Raw genomic sequence first — 12,332 nt, 5'->3', positions numbered from 1 at the left:
AGTGACACAGCGAGTGCAACCACAGCGATGTGACACTGGAGGGTCACACTGCCCCTTCCACCTTTGCAAGCACGGGAGCAGGGTGCAGGGAGAGCTGGAGAGCAGCACGGAGAGCAGGGCCTGGTGTGCCCTCAGGCCAGGAAGCCACAGCCTGGACAGCTGCATTGTTCATTCAAGCTGCTGCTGGAAACAAAGGCAGAGAGTGTAACAACAAAAAAGTCCTCCTGCCCTTTCTGTTGCCTGTCCATCAGTAACAGAACCTGGCAGCTGACATGGAATAGCTTTGGTGCACTCCTCAAAACATGTCTCAAAACATGCTCCTGCTGTTCAGTTGCCAATGTTCCTGTATTTTCTGAGTTAGAACTGAAGCACAGGTTGACTGTCATTCCACTGCACTAACACCCTGCTGCAGCATTTCAGCTGTTGGGATCCATCCCTCCAAAGCACTGCTGTATTTCCTAACCCAATCCAGCTGCCTTCCAGACCTGTCTGGGCTCAGGCAGCATCAGGACTGTGCTGTGCTGGGCAGAGCTTGATTTCCTGCTGGCATTCACAGGAGAAAACTGCAGCAAGCTCAGTGCTTGGGGTGTGTCAGGCTGGCAGGATCCCATGGGCTCCCCAAAGGAAACAAAGGGTGCACAGGAGCTGCTCATGTCCCTCTGTCCCCTGTAAATGATGGGGTGAGGCAGGGGCAAAGGTAACCTGGGCCAGCCCTGCCTGAGCTCCCTCTGGCACCTGTCAGCTCCTAAAGCAGCAGTGAACAGAACAGGACCAGCTGAGCAAAGAGCCCCCAGAAAACAACATGCTGCTTTCAGATGTCCCAAAAATGGCTCTTTGGAAAGAACAAACACGTGTATATGGCTCCCGTTTATTTTATTTGAATTAAATAAAAAAGTGTACTCCCCACATTGTATTGATTCATCTCAACCAGTCTCAGCAAAAGGCAGGTGAGCCCTCCCACCACCCCTGAAATTAGACACCAGTCTGTGGGCCCTGGGAAAAGTTGTATCTGCATCATTCATTCCCTTGTGGAAACAAACTGCACTGCCAGGCCACCAGGACTGAGCTCCTGTTTAACCCTTCACTGCTCCCAGTGCCTGAGCAGCACCCCCAGCTCTGCTCTGAGCTGCTGGGCACACATCCTGACAGCAGGAATCCCCCAATGTGTTCTTGCCCAGGGAACACTGGCACAGCTTCAGTCTGAGCACAGTGCTCTGCTCTAACGAGGCTGGCTGAGCAATCCTGCCTTGGCTGCCAGAGCCTCGTTCTGCTGGATGTGGTACTCCTGGAATCTCATGGAGATCCTCTGTGTCATCTTTAGATACTTCTGCAGGCAGTTTTCTGAGCAAGTTATCTACAGCAAGAGGGAAACAGAGGGCTTCAGACAGTCAGTCAAACATCCCCAACCAGGACCCAAAATACCACCACAGACAGGGATAAACAATGAGGTGAGTACATCTCATATTGTCAAGCCTCAAGATGAGGGCAGAAGAAAATGTAAAGTTGGGTTTTTCAGGTACATCTATTAATATTTATTCTCATATTAAAGTCTCCATGAAAAACACCCTATATCTAGGAGATACCATCCTTTTGTCCTTGGGCTCCTCTTGTGGAATTGAACTATATATTTGGAAATGAATAATAAATCTATTAAATTAGTTAATTTTGTTTTAATTCTGTTTACAAACACATACTGGTTTTGACAGCCAAATATGATCTGCTCTCTGCAAACTCAGTTTAACCCTTTTTTACCCTTGTTCCCAAAGGCTCTATCAGCCTTGTGGTACCTGCCTTGTTTCTCTTCAGCAAAGCCTCTAGAGTAGCTGGACTGGGAAATAAATACTAGTATACACAGTATTTTTCAAATTTAAAGTGATTTTTATCTTTAAATGTAGAGAAGAGTTGTGAGATTATTTCTGAGCTACAGTCCTATTAATTGGATATTCTGTGCCATGGCTCAAAACCTTGCTATCACTGCAAAGGTAACAAATTTGGATGGAAAGGAAAGCCAACCCCTTTGCCTGGGGCTGCTTTGGTTCTGCTCGGTACAGAGGGGTGGGAAAAGCAGAAGGGATGAAAATGAGCCAGACAAAACCCCAACAAGCTCCACACAGCACCCAGTGCCTGCCCTTCTGTCCTCAGCCTGGCACCAGCTACAGCCAAACCTGCTGAGCAGGACTGGAGTCTCCCTAGGAAACAACTCCTGGAGCTGCCCCAAGCCTCTGCTGCCAGAGGGAGCAGTGTGGGACACGCTGCTGGGAAGTCCAGACTTGCACCAGTGCAAGGAAAGAGCTCACAAGTTGGGTTTTTTCAAATTTAGGATCTCAAAGGGGATGCATGGAGGTATTAATCTCAATTATTTAATAAGGAACTACAACTCTCAAGAGAAACATGGGAATTTCCAGAGCAGACAGACCAGCATCCATCTAGACAAGTGTCCTGTTTCCACAGGCAGGTGCTCTGCAAGAAATCCCATAACAGACAATATGGGCAGAACTTCCCACAAGAAAACTTCTTCCTAGTTCCACTGTTGAGACATGGCTCCTGTGCTACCAGACATGAATCACCTGCAATCTACAGAAGCCAAAAAAGGCAGGTCACAATCAGAAAATGGTTTGGGTTGGATAGTTTTGGGATGGACCTTAAATATCATCTCATTCCAACCCTCTGCCACAGCAGGGACTCCTGGACACCTCCCACTAGTCAGGTTGCTCCAAGAATCTAAGAATATTTTTTGGACCTAAGTAATCTTTACCCAGAATAATTATGACCTGTAATAGAAAGCAGATGCAGAGATTAGGGAAAGAAGAAATCTGTCTTGGAAAGCTGAGAGAGCTCTGTTCAGAGCAGCAGAACCAAAGCTGAAAGGAGACATGAGTTTTTCCTGCAGTGAGGAGTTGAACTCTACGGAGGCAGAAACAATAGTTAGTTTAAAATTTTAGGCTTTTTTTTTCCTGCCAGCAGAGTTAAGCAAAGGTTATTAGATTTTTAACCAACAAAATGATTAGTCTCTGAAACAGCCTCTCAACAGGTGAGAAGCAAAAACATTCAACTAATCTTATGGAGAGCTAAATCTTTCTGCAGATGATGTGAAGGAACTCCCTGCAGTGCAGGGAAGTGGATTTAACAGCAGAGCTGTGTTCCCATGACTCACTCACTACAAGGCAGGAACATGGGCAGGTAAACAAATATTCCAGCAGGACTCCCCAGTGAATGAGATGCAGGCTGTAGGTGGGCAGCTTCCATGTCCATGCAGTTAACATCCATGAGAAGTTAAGGCATAAGAATCTCCACTGACAGCTCAGGGAATGAACCACGTGGAATTGCAATGAGCAGCCCATATTCAGTGGAGACTGGGCAGATTCTGTGTGTGACAATCACTTCTAGAATGTTTTGGTGAGAAGGAACCTTAAGGATCATCCAGTTCCACCCCCTGCCATGGGCAGGGACACCTTCCACTATCCCAGGCTGCTCCAAGCCCTGTCCAGCCTGGTCTGGGATGGGACACTCACTTGGAAGAAACATGCCAGACACCCACACTCCACTGAAGGCTTTATATCCTGGTTTAAAGATCAGAACTCTCTAAGTTTCTTCTGAAATGGGAATGCTGCACAGCAATTCTACCAAAGGGTCATTAGAAGCTATCACCTACCTCTTCTGGTTTCACATCTCTGCTAGTGAAATCCTTTATGCAATCCACAAAGCAATTTTCTGTAAGTTTATTGTATGTGCCAAGGAACTCCTTGAACTGTAAATAAAAATTGGACAATGAATATTAAAAGAAAAAAATAAAAACAAGTGTCAATTTTTCTTACAGCTGTATGATGTAAGAAAATCTGAAGGAACAGTCACTAAAAAAATTTACTCTCAGTCAGAAGAATTCAGCACCAAAAGCTGCTCATACACAAAACATGCTGTTTGTCAATGGTCATCTGTTGACATTTTGGTTGTGTTAACTCAGATGGTAACTCAGAGTTTTTGTCCTTCCCTATCCCCTACACCTTCCACTGCATGTGACAGAGCAGCACACGACTTTGAAAACCACCCCTCCCAAATGCAGCATCTCACCTGCTTGATCTGGTCAGACTCTGATATTTGTCCAGCCATGTCCCACCACCTGTGGCTCAGTCACCTAAATGTGAGGATAAAATAGAGTTTTAAATAAAAAACAAATATGAATTGCAACATTTTAGATCAGAAGGGAATTCTGTGCATCCTTGAAGTGTGTTTAAATGCAACTGTGCTAGCAAACTTCCAAGCCATTCACCCAAAGGGAAGTTATCTATTGGTTAAAAAGCCATCCAAAATAATTCCAGGTATGAAATCTTACCAGATCCACCTGTTAATTGCTGTCCTTTAAAGACTTCCAGGGCATTTCACACAGCTAAAATACCTTATTTATTTTCATAAGTGTTGTCAAACTTACTAAATAAGCTAAGGCAGGAGCTAGGGAAGAAGCAAAGTTTTAACATTTCCTAGCCTTAGAGTTCCAGTGACTTTACATGTGATCTGTAAAAAGGAAAAAAGGCAAATAGAAACTGGCAGTCACTGAACAGATGCAGCACAAGGTGCAGCATCTGGTTTCTGCATATCTGCACCAAACACCTGAAGTACAGCAAATGTTGTGGTCATTATAGTGAATTAATGACCACAACAAGAAAAGAACAGAATAATGAAAATGGCCTTAAAGGAATGAAACAAAGAAAAAGGGAAGAAGTAAACAACCATAAATCCAAGAATTTAAACAAGCATCCTCAAGAAGACTCACACTGCTAATCAAACACACTGAACAAGTTAAGGCTTGAAAGCATCCCTGCAGGTTTCCTAGAAGACTGAAGCCTAGTCTTCCTTTCCCCTTAATTTCCATATTATCTAAGACCTATTATCACAGATGATAATGCAAACTAATATCACATGTTGGCAAGAACAAGCTCCTTCAGTTGAATTCAACTTGTGGAAGAAAAATGAGCACTCAAGTGCAATCACTTTGTGGGAAAAAAAAAGTTCTTTTAGTCCTTTAGCAAGGGCTACTTACAATTAATCTTCTATTATGCTTTGCCAATTTTTGGGCAAGACATTCATGTTTTAGAGAGCTTTAGCTATTGCAGTCTCTCAGCAGGGGGAAGGGAAGGGGTACACAAGCTGCCTGAACAAGAACAAAGAGAAGCAACAATTATTTCTACAACAGAAAGAAAATGAAGCAACTAAAAATAGGAGCAGGGAGCTCTCACGAGAGTGAACTGTCCCTCCCAGCAGCACAGGGATGGTGACATCTGCCTCAACATCACACATGATCCCTGCACAGGGAGCCAGTTCAGAGGCTGGAGGCCAAGGGCACAGATGATTCTGGGATGTAAGATGCAAGAATCCCTCGTGGGCAGACAGGTCACACAGGTTATTCTGAAGGAGAACCTACAGGATATGGTGGCTAACAAGGAACCAGGTTTTATTCAGGTTGTCACTGAATCACAAACTGGTTTGGGATTGAAGGGACCTTCCAGATAGTCTCATTCCACCCCCTGCCAGGGGCAGGGACACTTTCCACTACCCCAGGCTGCTCCAAGCCCTGTCCAGCCTGGCCTGGAACACTTCCAGGATGGGGTACCCACAGCTTCTCTGGGCACCCTGTGCCACAGCCTAAAACCCTCACAGGAAAGAACTTTTTTCCAACACCTAACCCTGCCCTCTGGCAGAGCAAAGCCATTACCCCTTGTCCCAAGTCCCTTTCCAACCTCTCTCCTCTATCCTAAACCCCTAGTTTGTATCAGGAGACTGGACATGCCCATCACCTGGAGTAACCAGTGAGAAGCTATGGAAACTCCACTCTCTCCTTTCCCAGCCAGTGAGAAAACAAGCCCAGTGACAATTCTCTCAGGGCAGGGTATGTAGATAATGAAACAGAAACTGCAGGGAGCAGGGGAGACTTTTGTCCTCTGCCAAAGGCGGGAGCTCAAAGCTTCAACCGTTGGTGCCATTTTCTCACACTCTGCATTGCCTCATGATCTGTGTTTACAGCAAACCTGATCCCGGTCTTTCTGTGCCTGATTTGGCAAGATTGGAAATGGCAGATGAAAGCTGCAGTTTCACAGAGCTTTGACACCTGGGAAAGGCTCTGATTCACATCAGCACAAGGCACCATCTGATCTGAAGTGCCTGAAGCTCTTGTCCCAGTACAGGTATTTCACACGTTCCACAGTGAAATTATAGGGCTCTGCTGCACCTTGGGCCATAAATCAGCCTTACATCTAAAAACGAGTACTGAACATTCCCAGGAATATGAAATCTGCTTTCCAAAGTCTGCTAAATGTATTATTTCAAGGTTTCCTGCTGCTTCTCCCCTTTCCCTCCAACTCCGAAAAAAGCTTTTAAAAGGGTGATGAGACAGTGCTCGGCTCCTCAGCCAACCCAGCCCAGAGCTTCCTACAGAGCTTTCACTCAGGTTTAATCCTACAGAGCTTTTCCCGTGGGCTAAACACGATCTAAAAATTCAGGACTGCCCTTCTAAGCAAGGATATTCACACTGCAGGAAGCAGAGCTCCCTGAATAAACCTCTGGGTTTACAGTCTGGGGTGCTGGTTCACCAGAAAGGAGCAGGAACTCGGAAATCTCCCTCCTTGAAAGGCCCTGGGGCTCCTGCAACTACATTTTTGTGTTCTAAAGAGACATTAAGAGAAGTCTCTCTAAGCAAAATAAACAAGCCCTGTGTCTGGGATCATTTTGAGAAGAGCTGCATTTTCCTGGGAAGAACAGTGATGGAGAGACACTATAAATCCCTTACACTTGTAGTCCCCACTAACCATCTGAATCAGCTGTCATTACCACCTACTCCATAAAAATAAAGCTGAAATGTCTCTCTAAACCTTTGCTTCCAGCTGCACACAGAGAACACCATGCAAGTGTTTCTGAAAAGGAAACTGAAGAATAAAAACATCAAATCAAAGAAATGTCTCTAAGAATAAAAATCTCAAGTCAAGTAATTGTGTCAAGGTAAACTCCCCACAGCTTGTAGAGAAAGTTCTTTTATCATGGGGAATTACTAGGCTACAACTGGATTGATATCACATATAAAGAAGCCCAAGTGAATTGATTTTAAGAGGCCAGAGTCATTTAATGAAGTCAGAGGGACAGGGTGAGATGAGAGGGGCTAGTCAGGAGCTGGATAACCAGGTGTAGCTGCTGCAAGGGTTGTTAGCATCCACTGTCTCCTGGATTGGGCCTGGACCTGCTCTGAAGAAGGGATCAGAGGTAGAAATCAAACACCAAAGGTGAGCTACCAGACTCAGGCACCAGGAACCTCCCTGACCACTCTGAACACGTGTATGGGCACCAGGCCTAAAGGAAAATTCACATTTTCCCATCAGCACTCCTATTTAAGTGAGATCACACCTGGCTGACGCTTCTTATCCAATGAAACCAACACCTGAGGCTAGCATGTTGAGCTTTATTTCCTTGTATTTTCCTTCTCCTCTAGTTCTCCCTTCCAAGGGCACATTGAGTTCCTCTCCCTCGGGAATCACTCGTTCAGCCAAGCCCCGGCCCAGCACCGGGCACAGAACGCCCTTATCCCCACCGAGCCGCCCGGCACCGGGAAAACCCCTGAGACAGCGGCGGATTTCCCCATTGGGGGCCCTCGGGAGCGCTCCTGGCCCCTCACGGGCTCTCCCGGCCCACGGGAACGCTCCCGGTCCCTTCAAGGGCTCTCCCGGGTCACGGGAACGCTCCCGGTCCCTTCAAGGGCTCTCCCGGGTCACGGGAACGGTCCCGGTCCCTCAGGAACGCTCCCGGTCCCTTCAAGGGCTCTCCCGGGTCACGGGAACGCTCCCAGTCCCTTCAAGGGCTCTCCCGGGTCACGGGAACGGTCCCCGTCCCTTACAGGCTCTCTCGGCCCACGGGAACGCTCCCGGTCCCTTCAAGGGCTCTCCCAGGCCACTGGAACGCTCCCGGTCCCTCATGGGCTCTCCCGGCCCACGGGAACGGTCCCGGTCCCTCAGGAACGCTGCCGGTCCCTTCAAGGGCGCCCACGGGAACGCTCCCGGTCCCTCACGAGCGCGCGCCCGCTCCCCCGCCCTTGCCCTCACGCGCACTCACCGCCCCGCGCGCCGTCCCCGCAGATTCGTCACACGCGCGCACGCGCGCACGAGGAGGCCCCGCCCCGCCCCGCGCTCCGCAGATTCGCCACGCGCCGGCGAATCGGCCGCGCGCGGACCCGCCGCCCCATTTACCCTCTCGCGCCGCGCGTTTCCCGCCGGACGCTGTTGAGGGGAGGACCCGCGTTTCCCGCCGGACGCCGCTTGAGTGGAACGCCGTGGCCATGGCACCGCGCGCTTCCGGTGCCGCCGGTCGGGCTGGGACGGCGGGAACGGGACCGGAATGGGGACCGAGACAGCTGGAGAGAGACTGGGATAGCGAGAACCGGGCTGGGACAGCTGGAGAGAGACTGGGATAGCGGGAACCGGGCTGGGACAGCTGGAGAGAGACTGGGACAGGAGGAACGGGACCGAGACAGCTGGAGAGAGACTGGGATAGCGGGAACCGGGCTGGGACAGCTGGAGAGAGACTGGGACAGGAGGAACCGGGCTGGGACAGCTGGAGAGAGACTGGGACAGCGGGAACCGGGCTGGGACAGCGGGAACCGGGCTGGGACAGCGGTTTCGGGGCCGGGACAGCGGGTACGGTGCTCTCTCAAGGGCCGCAGCCGTGGGACGGAGCCGCGGCCCGGAGCCCTCAGGCCGCAGCCGCCACAGCGCCCGGCGCGCACGGACACCGCTCTGAGGAGGCGCCGCTCGCCTCAGGTTCAGGCTCAGGCTCAGACATGGCAGCGGAGAGCAGCCTCAGCACCAGCCAGGGCTCGCTGGGCAGCCTGGGCTCGCTGCGCAGCCTGACGGCGGGCGAGGTGCTGGTCCGCTCCACAGCGGTGCGCAGGGAGCAGCTCCCGGCCGGCGGCCGCGGACAGCGGGTGGCGATCGCTGTGCAGAAGCTCCGTGCCGGGGGCTCGCCCTGCCCGGGGGATTCGGCTGCGGACGGAGCTCCCCGCATCAGCCCGGGAGCCTGGGCTCCGTGCGGGGCAGCGACCCCCCGGGACTCCCCCGGCGCCGCTCCAGGTGCGTCTGTACCGCCGCGTTCAGCTCGGGCTGGTGCTGGAAGCGCTGAGAGGCGACTTCAGCCACAGAGGAGTTCTGTAATTAAGGAATGCGAGGTTAAGACCTCCTGGTTTGAGGGACAGGTGTCTGCCAATAAAGGCAGAAGCTTCTCTTTGAAATGGAGAATGTAAACCCCCTCCCTCCAAATTATTATAATTTTGAAATTAAGGGGCTCTCAGGCAAAGATATGGGAATTAGGAATAACAGTTCTTTACTAGGAAAATTAAAATAGAAATGCAGTATTACAAAGAGCAATCCCAAAACCCTGTCAGAGTCAGAATCCAAGCTGACACCCGTCAGTCAGTCAGGGTGTTGGCACAGTCCCATTCAATGGTGGCTGCATCCTCCTGCAGGGGCAGATGTGGTTCAGCTAGAGCAGTGCTCCTCTAGAAGGTGCAATTTTCCTCTGAAGGTTCAGGGATGATGTGGAAAGGTCTGGCTTTCCTCTGGAATCCAGTGGAAAGAAAGGAACTTGCTGTTCAAAATGTCAGTTTTTATCTGGGTAGGAAAGGCTTGGCTCCTCCCCTGGCTGGAGCATCTCCCAGGGATGATGTAATTTTATCAGTCATGCACTGGGACTCACTGGCCATGAACAGCAGATGATATCTTCCTGGAGGGAGGATGGGCTGTGGAAAAGATAAAGATGATTGTCCCATCTTGTCTTAAAGATGGCCCATTAGCAGATAATATGTGCCACGGAGATAAGGAAAGCACTATCCCACACGGTTTTAAGAGATGGTGATAGAATACACATTTCTGGCCACATCAACCCAACACATCTGGGCACCAACTTTGTAGGGTTTTCTTAAATGAGTGAAGCAGCCAGTAGTTGCTAAAAAGTTATTTATTGCAGAAGCACATCAGTCTCAAAAGGCACAGTCACAGACATCAAAGTCCATGCTAAGTTTTGGTATAAAGTCCCAAACAGAAGCAGAAGCTGCTCTTGTCAGAGGTCCCAGGGAGCTGATGTTGCTGCTGCAGCTCCTGCCTTCTGCTTGGGTGTTGACTGATGACGGAGTGCAAAAGCAAAAGGAAAAGAAATGGCAGGAAAAGCAGAAAAACACTAACTCTCCCCAGTACATACTCTTATCTAGGATCTTCTCAACAAGCTAAGCTCAGACTCAGACCACCACTCCTTAAGCTATTTCAATTCTAGTTTCTTAACACACCAGGTTATGTACAGACTACACATACAATCTGTCTTGTTCTATCTGAAAAATGTAAGCAATATTCTTACTATAGCTCTGTTGTGTCTAAGCACTGTCTAAAACTACAGTCCAGAAGTCTCCACTGAAAACACTGGTATGTTTTTCAACCTTCACTAGAACTTGCACTTCTACTTTGGTGTCTTACTATATATTACTAAAAGCAGTAGAGCTCATACTAAAACTTAATGACTTACTTACTTATCCTAAAACTTAAACTTACACCTCTACCTTATGTGTGAGAGGCTTAATATACTTCAGTCCATCCACAGGCTTTAATTCAATCCCTGCACTCTGATTTCTCTCTGGAGAATTCAGAGAGACCCTTGACTCACTGACTCCAACATTGGCATCTTTTATTCTCGTATTGCAGTTGTCAGCACTCTTTGTTTTCCCAAACTGTTTTGCACATGGAAACTGAGTTGTGCAGGCTGTGAGGCCCTGGCACAGGTTGCCCCCAGAAGCTGTGGCTGCCCCATCCCTGGCAGTGTTCAAGACCAGGTTGGATGGGGCTTGGTGCAGCCTGGGGTGGTGGAAATTGTCCCTCTCCATGGGGGCAGGAATACTTAATCCCTGTTAAACATCCCTGTTTAAAGGATGTTTAGTAATGTTCTGTTTTTCAGAGGTTTCCCCATGCTGTAAATCAAGTTTTTCATTCAGACTCACAGAATTCATTCATGTTTTTAAGCTTCAGCTCAATCTCTGTTGTCATTTGTGTTATGTTTAGGCATTCAGATATAAGGGAAATGTGGAGCTGTACAGAAAATGCACCACAAATGATTCTGACCACAGTAAAACTGCTTTTATTTTTAGGAGTCCTAAGCACCAAGGGATATCCAGAATGTCTGCTTCCTGTTGAAAATTCAGTGCCCATATTTGTATCCCAAATGGTAAGAAACGTTGCTGTTCCTTGCTGCAATCCTGAGCTAAGAGAACACTGTTTTCCTCAAAAAGCTGTAGCTCCTCTAAAAGCAGCACAAGGTTTTGGCTCAGCCTCTGCACCACAACTGTGCAGCTGCTTTTCCTCTTCAGGTTGCTGCTAATGTGGTGTCATTGCTGGTGTTTTTGGAGGGGCTTTATTTGACACCAAGTGTCAGCAGTGCTTAATTCTCAGTGTGGGAGCTATCCTGAATTGTCCCAAGACTTCTCTAAACTTAAGAAGGTATAGTTTCACTACTGCTTCTTTGGCTACAAATGAGGAGAATAAACTTACTTAGCACTTAGGATATGTGGTTTTAATTCAGATTGTATTTGTGGAGTTTTAGTCCCTGAAATGCCCTGTGACTTCTTGGTAGCAATGTCCAGACCCTTCTGTAGCAGAGGTCATCACATTTTGTGACAAGACCTTTGTGTTGCTGTGTGCAAATGGTTCCAGTTTTGTGCTCAGCAATTCCATCTGCCTCTAAAATTTTGCCTGCTGTTGGCAGAGGCTTTGATCTCTGCTTTTTCTGCTCTTGTTCTGAAGGATTATCCTGGAGAAGCTGCATCACAAGATGATCCTTCACTGCTGCTGGAAGATAGCAGAGGACCTGAAGGTAAAACACACCAATCACTTGTAAGGAGATTGATTGATTAAAAGAAAAGGGAGCTTTTAGGTATTTTTACTATAGAAACTTCTGAGTGAAAATATTGAAAGGTTGTTTTGATAAAAAGGTGATGATTGTAACAAATATTCTTAAATTTTGCAAATTTGCCTCATTCTTGCTGCATTACATTCTTTTAATTAACTGAATGGAACTTCTGCCAGTGTGTAGAGTGCTGAGATTCCTTTTGTTAACCAAACTATTAATGTTCTGAGTAGACAGTTTGGGGAAGGGACTTGTTTCATCCATTTTCCTCTTGTGAATTATTGTACTACAAAGGCATGTTTTTCTTCAAGCAGCCTATACCAAAAAAGTGTATTTCTCATCCTTAGGAATCCTAGGAAATCACAATATCAGTGTCTTTTCCTTCAATTTCTGAATCTGCCAATTTCAGTGAGATTTAG

At 48.0% G+C, this 12,332-nt stretch overlaps 2 protein-coding genes across 11 annotated transcripts in view; one reads left to right on the top strand and one right to left on the bottom strand.

Moving 5' to 3' along the window:
- Window positions 1-856: 856 nt before the first annotated feature.
- Window positions 857-8,248, bottom strand: TIMM9 (translocase of inner mitochondrial membrane 9). 4 transcript variants are annotated; one of them, XM_056492335.1, is made up of 4 exons: window positions 8,089-8,248; window positions 4,069-4,132; window positions 3,653-3,748; window positions 857-1,354 (listed from the first exon to the last, which is right to left on the bottom strand). In XM_056492335.1, exons 2-4 carry the CDS (start codon window positions 4,105-4,107, stop codon window positions 1,220-1,222), a joined length of 270 nt encoding a protein of 89 aa, XP_056348310.1. In that variant the 5' UTR covers window positions 4,108-4,132; window positions 8,089-8,248; the 3' UTR covers window positions 857-1,219. The 4 variants fall into 4 exon arrangements, with proteins under 4 accessions (XP_056348310.1, XP_056348312.1, XP_056348309.1 ...); XM_056492337.1 differs by having other exon boundaries at window positions 7,874-8,096; XM_056492334.1 differs by lacking the exon at window positions 8,089-8,248 and adding an exon at window positions 5,036-6,689.
- The window catches only part of KIAA0586 (KIAA0586 ortholog), a 71,304-nt gene continuing 67,200 nt past the window's right edge, over window positions 8,229-12,332 (top strand). For 6 of the 7 annotated variants that reach the window (XM_056492321.1, XM_056492317.1, XM_056492320.1 and 3 more), the window contains exons 1-3: window positions 8,325-9,101; window positions 11,159-11,235; window positions 11,811-11,880. In XM_056492321.1, the coding sequence (XP_056348296.1) occupies window positions 8,813-9,101; window positions 11,159-11,235; window positions 11,811-11,880 (436 nt within the window). In that variant the 5' untranslated portion in view covers window positions 8,325-8,812. Of the gene's footprint in view, window positions 9,102-11,158; window positions 11,236-11,810; window positions 11,881-12,332 lie in introns of all 7 variants that reach the window. The other variant, XM_056492316.1, reaches the window with a different exon arrangement.

Source organism: Oenanthe melanoleuca, chromosome 5, assembly GCF_029582105.1.
Source record: "Oenanthe melanoleuca isolate GR-GAL-2019-014 chromosome 5, OMel1.0, whole genome shotgun sequence".
Lineage (NCBI taxonomy): Eukaryota > Metazoa > Chordata > Aves > Passeriformes > Muscicapidae > Oenanthe > Oenanthe melanoleuca.
The sequence above is the reverse complement of the archived record's forward strand: the minus strand, read 5'-3'. Positions and strand labels throughout refer to the sequence as shown.

Excerpts from the sequence above, each read along its gene's own strand:
- TIMM9 (XM_056492335.1), bottom strand. The coding sequence starts at position 4,107 with ATGGCTGGACAAATATCAGAGTCTGACCAGATCAAGCAG. Across the intron at positions 3,749-4,068 it reads AGTCTGACCAGATCAAGCAG|TTCAAGGAGTTCCTTGGCAC; the intron begins GTGAGATGCTGC and ends TTTTATTTACAG. Across the intron at positions 1,355-3,652 it reads GAGATGTGAAACCAGAAGAG|ATAACTTGCTCAGAAAACTG; the intron begins GTAGGTGATAGC and ends CTCTTGCTGTAG.